General features: G+C 39.3%; 1 protein-coding gene across 1 annotated transcript in view; it reads right to left on the reverse strand.

Annotated features, from left to right (window-relative positions):
- LOC119418973 (solute carrier family 35 member F5-like) overlaps positions 1-9,699 on the reverse strand; it is a 13,261-nt gene extending 3,562 nt beyond the window's left edge. Inside the window, exons 1-12 of the mRNA XM_037686265.1 lie at positions 9,565-9,699; positions 7,782-7,931; positions 6,805-6,867; positions 6,623-6,704; positions 4,637-4,827; positions 4,487-4,568; positions 3,036-3,123; positions 2,899-2,963; positions 2,707-2,811; positions 1,338-1,497; positions 1,143-1,233; positions 868-1,022 (exon numbers count right to left, since the gene is read on the reverse strand). Of these exons, the coding sequence (XP_037542193.1) occupies positions 868-1,022; positions 1,143-1,233; positions 1,338-1,497; positions 2,707-2,811; positions 2,899-2,963; positions 3,036-3,123; positions 4,487-4,568; positions 4,637-4,827; positions 6,623-6,704; positions 6,805-6,867; positions 7,782-7,931; positions 9,565-9,699 (1,367 nt within the window). The remainder of the gene's footprint in view (positions 1-867; positions 1,023-1,142; positions 1,234-1,337; positions 1,498-2,706; positions 2,812-2,898; positions 2,964-3,035; positions 3,124-4,486; positions 4,569-4,636; positions 4,828-6,622; positions 6,705-6,804; positions 6,868-7,781; positions 7,932-9,564) is intronic.
- Between the last annotated feature and the right edge of the window lie 738 nt (positions 9,700-10,437).

A 10,437-nucleotide genomic window follows, 5' to 3' on the forward strand; every position in this document is an offset into this window, starting at 1 on the left:
TATATATATATATATATATATATATATATATAAAATTTGTATCATTTTTTTGTAAACTACCTAAGTTGATTAAGAAACAGTTTTTAAATCATGACAATCTAGTCATCCAGTCAGAATATGTTCACGTGTCTCCAGGCAGAAACAGAAGGAATGCTCATTGGTTAGGACTTCACTTTCAGCAGAGAAGGCTGAGTTCAGTCTGAGTCTCTGCAGGAGGAGTTTGTTTAATGACTGACAGAAAAATTAACCATCACGATGCTGATGTAGAGTGGGTGGGACCAAAACAAAGCTCTGAGCCTTCAGGAAGGCCTTGCAAGGCGGGTTTTGTTTGAGCACGTGAACATTTGCAAGATTTAGTTACAACCTGTAAATTTGAAAACCCATAAAGAAATTGAAGTTGCTCTAAAAAAAGACGGTTAAATATCCCACTTAGATTTATACTGATCATTTTTAACATGAAAGTTGTAGTTTGGTTTCAGTATGTGATTAAATTTTACAGAAACAGTCATTTCTGTGGGGTACTGTCAGCTTCCGTCTGAACTATTGAAATTATATGTTGTACTTGAATGTAAGAGACTGGGTTACAAATGAAAAAAGCACATTTGGACAAGTTTTTAAAATAATCATAGTTTTTTTGTAAACTGGACATTTGGCTTGGAGGTTCTCCGTCAGAAAAGAGGTGCCTGCGGACTGAAAACACCAGCGACAGAATTCAGGTGAGTCTGAGACACCTGTGACGACTAGCTTACAGAGGTGGAACGTGAATGTTCTTATTTTTTACCACGAAGAAGTGACGTTAAAACCTGGTTTTAAGGTATAAAAATAACTCTGAGGAAAAAGACTGCGGCTCGTTTCGTCGGTTCGTACCTCTGGACTCTATGTTTTCTGAAAACGAAAGCGTAAAGTCTCCTCAGCCCGACCAGAACCGGGTCCCAGTTGTTGTAGTGACACAAGAGCGTGGCGATGAAGAAGGAGAGGAAGACGGGAATGGCTCCGACAAAGAATAACCACGAGAAGCGCACCTGTTGAGAAACGACGCGAGTTATTCGTGGAACTTTTAACTGTCGTCGACATGAAAACATCGTCTACACTTTGGTTGCTGACTGAAACTTCCTGTGGGCTCACCGCTGAAGGAAACGTACCTTCTGCATACAAATATCGGCCAAAATAGAGAGCGGGATGGTGAGGCTCAGAGCCAGAGTCCCAATGAGAGACGATGTGAGGAAGCAGCCCCTGACGGAAGAAAAGAACAAGACTTTTTCATCAAGTTTAATCAATACCGTCAAACTTCAGCTGATTTATGACCCAAAGTGCTGGTGTTTTATTCAGCTGCCCACCACAGCCAGAGGAACTCCGACAGAACCGTCCCGATGAGCCCATTGATGAGGATGTAGGTCCAGACCAGCTGGCTGGGAAGCTCGAAGGCCTCAAAGCCGGTGTAGTGGAGCAGGAGGAAACCGGGCCAGAGCAGCAGCAGGTTGAACAGACCCACAAACCCTGAAAACAAAAACCGACCGACACAAATCACAAAAAAGGAGGCGGAGTTTCAACAAAACAGCTGAAGGAAGACGGATCGAAACAGCTTCAAAAAAGAAAGTTGGGTGAACGTTGAAGGAGAGCTGAAAGTTCATGAAAAAGACTCAAAAGTAGCTAAAAGCTAAAGTAGAAAAGTGGTAACTAAAACAAAAAAATGTTAAGGTCTAGCTTAAAGCCAAAAGTAGCAAATAGCAGGTAAAAGACAATAAGAGCAAAAGGCTAGCTAAAAGCCAAAGTGGCTAAACAACAGCTAAAAGCCAAAAGTAGCAACTGGCTTGTTAAAAAAACAAAACAAAAGGCTAGCTAAAAGCTAAAGTGGAAAAGGGTAAAGGCAAGCAAAAAGCTAAAGAAGTAAAAGTCTAGTTAAAAGCCAAAAGTTGGTGAATTCTAGCTAAAAGTAGCAAAAAAGTAGCTAAAACCTAATGTAGAAAAAGGGTTACTAAAACAAAAAGTAGCAACAATCTAGCTTATAGCAAAAATAGCTACCGGTACATTCTAGCTAAAAGCCAAAAGCAGCATAAAGCAGGTAAAAGCCAATAAGAGCAAAAGGTTAGCTAAATGCTAAAGTGGCAAAACTGGAGTTAAAAGCCAAAAGTAGCAAAAGGCTAGCCAAAAACTAAAAGTAGCAAAAGGCTAGCCAAAAACTAAATGTAGCAAAAGGCTGGATAGAAGCTAAAGTGGCAAAATGGTAGCTAAAATTGACTGGTAATTGATCAAAAGAGTAACAAAAAGAATCAAAAGACAAGCTAAAACCTAAAACTAACAAAACAGTAGCTAGAAGATTAATACAGCAAAAGGGTATCTCTATGTAAAAATGTAGCAAAAACGTTAGTCAAAAGTAGCAAAAGGTTAGCTAAAAGTAATAAAATACTAGCTAAAAAAACACCATATATTTAATTTGAAGCCAAGGGTAACAAAATGCTGACTAAAAGACAAAAATATAGCAAAAGACTAGCTAAAAGTAGCAGAATGGTAGCTAAAAACTAAAAATAGCTAAATAGGACAAAATCAGAGCCAGCAGCTGAAGCAGATTATAAGAACAAATTTTATCAACGAAGTGAAAAGATCTTCACGTGTCTCCATGGAAAAATGTTTATGAATGATGTTGTATACTTTTTGAAAAGTATAAAAGTTACAGATATCTCCGTCTTTAGCCGAGTGATTCCTCACCAAAAAACATGGGGATGTCCAGTTTGTCCTCGCGGTCCACTCGTCTCTTGATCATCACGATGTAGACGGCATACAGCACCGCCCCGATCAGCGACCATAGAGAACCTACAGGAGCGTCTCGATCATTTAAAACTTGACATTTTTAAAAGGAAGACATTTAAATTCAGAAAAAAAAATGGCGTCCGCGTTTACCTATCACACCTTTGTCGTCGGGGCTGTCCACGCTGGACAGACTCACGAGGGAGACGCCGCCTATGCTGCAGAAAACATGACAAAACGTCACGCGGCGTCAGTTTTTAAGGACGCTGACAGAACCTGAACCCTCTCACCTCAGAGCCACGGCTAACAGTTTGGACAGGGTGAAGCGGTCGCTGCTGCTGCTGGGAAAGATGGCCGCCAAGATGAGCGTGAAGAGGCCTGAAGAAGAAAAGCGGGGAGGTTTATTAAACCCAAACCTAGGGCTGGGCGATATGGACCAAAATTAATATCTCGATATTTTTAAGATGAATTGCGATATACAAAATATATCTCGATATTCAAACATCTGCCAAGTTCATGGCACAATGCAGACATGTTCCTGTTTTTAGTATTTTACATCGCTTTATAATGTAGCTGTTTTGCTTTGTTTTTTTAATATAATTTCCTTAATTTATTTTTTCAATTAATATACTTTCTTTTATGATAGTCTACTGTTGTCATCACTCTTTGTTAAAAACAGGTCTCACTTGTAAATGCGTCCCCGAGGCTCAGTGAGACTAAACTATATAAATAAAGGTTGAATTAATAATTATTTTTTCTTTACATAAAGTAATAACAAAAATATATTTCTGAGTCAAAGCTTTGTCCCAATTGTCACACAGGCACATTTATTAAGAAACAGCTGTAACTGTACTAAATGTCTAATAAAATTAACTATTTAACGCACATATATTAAATAATAATCCTCTTCAGCTGCGCCACTTTCACAACGTTAGTAAGCGTGTGAGAAGCAACACGTGAGGAAGAAGGAGGGGCTGTGTGAAGGTGGACGGAAAGAAAAAGGAGAACTACACAGATGTTCAAGTCTTACAGTGAGAGGCAGCATGGCATTGATAAAGCAGCAGCTTATCATATCGCTAAAGACACTGTCCTTAGCGGCTAACAAGACGGCTAACTTTAGCCATCTTGTTCCACAGTTGAAACTGGGACCGTATCTTTAGCGATATGATAAGCTGCTGATTTATTAATGTAACATCACCTCACACTGTTCCTCTCATAAGGCACAGCACGGCTAAATGAGTTTTGACTCGTGGTCTGTTTCAGGGAAGGAGGCTGAAAACACAGTCGGAGCTGCAGCTTATAACTTATAGCGCTGTTTTAAATGGTGAAAAAGATTTGTAGTTCTGACCTTTTGTCAGGACTTGTTTTCGGCATCGTCTATAGAAAACATTTTTCTGCTGCTCATCTGACAGTTTAAATCAAATAAAAGCCATTGTTTTTCTTTCTGTTCAGCAGCTAAGCTGCTCTTGATATCTCCTGTTGTGTTAAACTCCCCCTCACCTGGAGAGGCAGGAAGCTGGGGTAGTGCGGGCGGGTGAGGGGTAATAAGGAAGGAGGGGCTTTGTGAAGTTGGAGGCGCAGAAGGGAGGAAAAGAACTACACGTATTTTCAAGTTACTTGTGATGGTTGCGATAGAGCCATTTTAACCACCTTAAATTGAAAAAAATCTTGATACATGGAGTATATTCGATATATCGCCCAGCTCTACCCAAACCACGACTACAGCTGAGGAGAGGCTCACCTGAAGTGGACGACAGGATGTTGACGATGGCGACCTGCGTGTCGGACAGGGCCTCCTGGTAGGACAGGTTAGCCAGGAACCACTGCGAGACAAACAGAAAGTTGTGTGGCGTTTTGTTCGGCCGCGTGGTTCATGCTTCTTTTTACTCACCACGAAGCAGAAGAAGAAGCTGATTTTGGCCACGTCGGTGATGGTCAGCTTCCCCACGGTGCGCAGCATGGCCTCGTGGTCCTTGGCGGCGGGGTACGACATCCGGGACAGTTTGGCCTCGAGGGCCTGAGCGGAGGGCAGCTGACGGACCTCCATGATGTTACTGAAACGGACCCGCTGCTTCTTGGAAGCTGAACCCCCGCCCCCCAGAAAACAGAGCATATAATGTGCAGAAACACTATAAGCATTTAACATTGACCCCCTTACTTCACAGCTTCAAAACACTTTTTTTTCTTCATAAAATGCTGTCTATCAAATTTAAATGATTTTTTATTTTATTTTAACTCTTTTGGGGTGTCCTGATGCTGCTCAGTAATCCAGGTTGATAAATCTAACCAGGTTGAGTCAGGGCCTCTGGATGGATTCTTCTTTGTCTTTTATCCAAAAGACTTCTTCAGCGTGAGGAGCTGCAGACCCTCTTTAAGGGTCTTTAGCTTTTTTTTTTAACAACAATTTATCGGCAGGAAAAAAAAAGGCTAAAGGCATTTTCCCCCAAAATGATTTTTCTTGAGTTTTGTGACGACCCTTTAGGTTCAAAAATGCTTAAAATGAGGCCTTGTTTTCAGACAAACCTACTCTCACAGTCTTCGGACATGGAGGTTTTCTTTTTTTTTTTTTTTTTTTTATCATTTTTGGTTTTATTACTATTTTCTTTATTTTTTTTATGTCTGCTCGTGGTAGAAATGCTAGTTTCTAAATAGTTTTTTGCTTGTACTGACCCAGATATACGAGCGAGCTGCTGCAGCACGGTGCGCTCGCTAACGACGTCCTGCTTTGAGGGAAACTAACGGGAGTCAGCCGCTGTCAGCCGTGTAACGGCCGATGCTGCAGCCTGCATGCATGTGGAGCAGCTCTTTAGTACTAAATGTTCACCTGTGCACGTTACAAGTGGGTTTTTGCTCTTTACACCCAAACTAAAACAATTTTGTTGGACGAGACGAGAGGCGGGACTCTACGGGAATCAAAGCGATTCTAAAAAACATCGCTCTTCTAGCTGAACTTTTGTCTCGGTAATTTTTTTCATAGGCTCTTAAATATAAAAGCAGACCACCCAGTAAGCTAATATAAAAAAGTTTAGTAATGAAGATGAATATAACAGAGAGGAATGCATTATTTTATCTGATAAATCTGGATTAAAAGTTGTGTTTCAGTGTATTTTAATGAGGACGATTTCTCCCCTCAGGAATACGAGTGTGAAGTAAAGTTACTGTGAGGTTATGAGAGCATCTGAAAACATCAGACAAAATTAAAAGAGTGAAAGATTTTTAGGCTCTGTCAGATAAAAAAAACTCAGGTTTACTTAATGCAGCAAAATAAATTAATTTTAAAAAACATGAACAAAAATAAGTGTGTGGCTGAATTTCCCTAAAAAGATGATAAAGGGTTAAAAAAACAATTCAAATTATTAAAATATAAACCCTAAAATCAACTAATCTTACAGCGCAGCCATAAACTGTGGCTTAAATATTAAAATAACATTTAAATTAGTCAATTAAACAGAGCCAAGTCAATTATTTACTTGTTTATTTTGACAAGATTCACGGATATACCAGTAATTATTTTACTGTACTTTTATTGATGAGCGCTGCCCTCTGCTGGTAAATTACTCAATTTGTTGATTTTTATGGATAGATTAAAAAAAAACAATTTTCAGAAAACAGAAAATAAATGTTATCTGGCCATGTTTCGATTTTAAAACTAAAAAAATAAAACCTCACAAGACTTTTACACTGTATAAAACTAAACTTAAAAAAGTGCCAGTACAGAAACGTCATTCCGCTGCTTGAAGAACGTCCTTCAGCAGCAGGAACTCTCACTGGTGGTTTACCTGTGGCTGTGGACTAATCTTGGTCCACTCTACTTTACAGTGTTCTTGAGAATGCTGCTTTAGCTGCTTATAAAACCAACATTTAGCTTCATACTCACATAACTCACACTCTCCACTGAAACCTTCAGAGGAATCGGTCGGTACGTCCTGGAACTTCACCGGGACATACAGAGGTTCGCTCTGCACAAACACAACAAACCGTCGGCTCCGGGGCAGTTTTTAACATTTTAACTTTTTAATTAAAGACTTTTTTTTCCCTTGTGCAGTTAAAACTACGCACCAAAGAGTTGTTCACAGTGTTGTCATTGGTGCAGGGTGCAAAGTAAGCTTCAGCATCAGCAAACTGCAGGATAAAAACATCAGTTTAGAGAAACACGTTCAGCTTCTGTTCGTCGAGTTCAGGTTAACACATATTGATTTCAGCTTTAAGGAAATAAGGCTGAAACGGTCCAAACGACCTGGTTGTTCCAACAATTGTTTGAAAAAGGGGTGGAAGGTTCCCTCTGATTCAGGTGAAATGGGTTCTGGGACTTTTATTTTTGTAACCTTTATACTTTTCAAAATATTTAACTTTACTCACAAACATTGTTTCCATAAAATCACTGAGATCTCTTCAATACTTTGAGAAACTTTGTTCTCGTTTCAGTTTGATTCAGCTGCTGATTTTTTCTTCCTTTTGCTACTTTTGATTTTTAGCTGCCATTCTGCTACTTTTGGCTAGTCTTTAGCTATACCTTTTAACCAACATTTGCTTTTAGCTTCCAGCTAGATTTGTATACCTTTAGCTAGCCTTTTGCTACTTTTACTTTTCAGAGATTTTTTTTTTAGGTTTTAGCTGGTCTTTTGTTACTTTTAGCTTCTAGGCAGCCTTTTACTACTTTGAGCTTATAGCTAGGCATAAGCTACATTTAGCAAGTGTTTCTCAACTTTTGGCTTTTAGCTAGACTTTTGCTATTATAGCTTATAGCTGCTATCTTGCCACTTTAGCTTTTAGCCAGCCTTTTGCTATTTTCAGCTTGCTTTTTGCAACATTTTGTTATAGTACCCTTTTCCTACGATAGCTTTTGGCTAGCCTTTTGCTGCTTTTAGTTCAAATTTACGTAGTTTTAGCAAGACCTTTGCTACATTAAGCTTTTAACTAGCTTTTTGCTCATTTTAGCTGGTCTTTTGCTGCATTTTTTAAAATCGATTTGCTTTTAAATTGTATAGTAAATGATAATGTTGTGGTCAAACCCCGCGGGTCAGTGTTTTACTTACGAACGCAGAGTGGCGGCGTTTCAAAGTGCCAGTGCACCGCTGCCTCCAGGGCCGCCACAGTAGGAACCCCAGCAGATACAAGACGAACATGGAGGTCTTGGTGAACGTGCTGAAAAAGGGCTTGTTGTACTCCTGACGCCTGAAGATGTACTGCAGAAGAAGAAGAAATACATGGCCAGAATCTTCATTTTATTATGATATATTTGGGTTGTTAGAAAATAGAGTTTAACAAGTTTTATCTCTAATTTAAACCTGTTCCAACTCAGTGTTCTTCAGTGAAGTTGTCTGAGAAGTTCTTTTTTTATCATATCAGCGCATTCCTACAACACTGAATGTTCTCGTCACGTGCCGTGAAGCACAAAATTAAAAAACTTCAACAAAACAGATTCCTGTTTTTATCCCTTGGATCTTCATCAACAAGGAGAGCAATCTTCAAAATGTTTTCACATTTCTCTATGCATGTAGAACAAAAAGAGGTACAAACTTCAATATTTAGAGTCCTTATTGAGTACTCAGATTCTAGTAGAAGTATTTACCACAACAGAAAATGTTTATATCAGCATCCCTACAACAATTGCAACAAACAGAGAAACAAAAAAGAAAAACTACTCTGACTATTCTTCCAAGTTTTTATTGAACACAGATAAAACAACGATAAAAGGTTGTTGTTTGTGTTTTACAACTGTAGGAAACTAATTTTCCACAATTTGAAAACCCTGAGCAGAAAAAAAATATCCGTCCAGTCTTCTTAAAGGTCACTTCGTTCTACTCAACAGAAACTTCCAAGCTCAAACAGGTTGCAGAAACCTCGCAGCGCAGACATTTTCCTGACTTTCTATAAAACGCCTATTGGGAATTTTTCTAAATCAAAGCAACAAGTTTAAAAGAAGTCTTTCTTGTGTTTTGGTGACGATAAACATCAGATTGTTGTCGTTTTGAGATCATACCCTGAACACTTTCACTTCAGAATTTATGCATCTGTCTTTGATAAATCCTATAGTTAGGGTTCGCTTGAGTTTCCTGAGCTATCCCTTAGTTATGCTGCTATAGGCTGGAGGAAAAAAATGATCACATTTCCCCACTTTGCTGCTGTCTTTACTTGCTTCCATGCTACCCGTTTGTATTTGTAATTATTTTTATCCGCAACGTGTTTTTTTTTTGTCTTTCCTCCAATAGAAAGTACACAGCTGGACCTGTCATTCTGTCCTCTCAAACCCCAGCCGGTCGAAGCAGATAGCCACTCGTTCAGAGCCTGGTTCTGCTGGAGGTTTCTTCCTGTTAAAATAGAGTTTTTCCTTTCCACTGTCTTTTTTGTGCTTGCTCAGGCTGACTTTTTATTTTTAGGATTGACTGCAGGCAATGACATCCTCCAATAAAAGCATTATTGATTGTCTAAACACTGCTTTTTTTATTTGGATCTCCTCTGAGAGGAGGATGTTTATGGTTCACACCTATTTTTGTTTGAGCTTGAGGCTTGTGTGCTTTGGAAAATGTAGATTTGTGCTTTAAAACAGTCTGTCCCGCAGTCAGAGCTCTCAACCCCACAACCTGGTTTGATGTCTTGACTAAAACCAGCAATGCTGGTTGGACTGATAAGAGGGAAAATGTGAAAGTAATCCATTTCAATCCAACGCTGAAACCTAAAACAAGTGCGAGAGGTTAAAAAAACTTTCTGACAGTGCTTCAAAACCAAACATCACAACGGACTGCTCCAAATGTCTCCAAAACATTTGTGTTCCTTAAATCTCTGCAGGAATGGAAAAACTGTGGTGAGAATCCTTACCGAGGTCAGCTCAGAGGAGGCAACCCAGATGACATCCACCAGCAGAAGAACCACCACCCCCAGGGCCATCCGCCTTCGCTGAGCTGCAGAGCTGCCCTGAGAGCTCACCCGGTTCATGATGAACACCCACTCCATTTGGACGCTGAGGAAACATTCAAACACAAGAGTACAAAAAAAAAAATACAGACAATTTAAAACAATCAAGTTAAAAGACAGTTCAAGAATAAACTGTTATTTTGCACAACTGAACACTTTAAAATTTTACTGATGTTACATTAGCTCAAGGTCAGTAGAGTAAATAAAAATAAAAATGTCTGAAATTAAGGGTAGCTTTAGTTGAACCGTGCTATTTTGGTTGCAGCTCCACATCGTTTGTTCAGCTAATGTAAACAGAGTAACTAGCTAGCTAAGAGCTAACAAGTTCGATCAAGCGTCGAGGTTAAAAATGGGAAAAAAATAAAACGTTTTCTTACCTGAATGTATAAAGTGGTCATTTATTTATTTACATTATGTATTTGCTACTTCATGTTAAGCCCCGATACGGACGAAATCACTGTTGTCACAAGGAAATTGTTGCTAGTTTAATGGTTGTAAACATTAGCTTAACCTCCCCGCTTCATAGCTGTCAGGTGACATCACTTAAAGCGCAAAGGATTCTGGGAGACGAAGTCCAAAATAGTATCAATCCATCCATTACCTTTACCCGCTTCTTCCTTTTTGGGTCACGGGGGTCACTGGTGCCCATGTGCATCTATCACATCACAATGTGGAAAAAAAACCTAGTTACGTTGGTGCTAACTGTTTTTTTCCACTTTGGAGTATTTTGTTGGTGGAGAATCAGTTTCGTTTGGTTGTTCCTCAGAAATGACGAAG

This window comes from Nematolebias whitei, chromosome 13 (genome assembly GCF_014905685.2).
Source record: "Nematolebias whitei isolate Nwh7 chromosome 13, NemWhi1, whole genome shotgun sequence".
NCBI classification, from domain to species: Eukaryota; Metazoa; Chordata; class Actinopteri; order Cyprinodontiformes; family Rivulidae; genus Nematolebias; species Nematolebias whitei.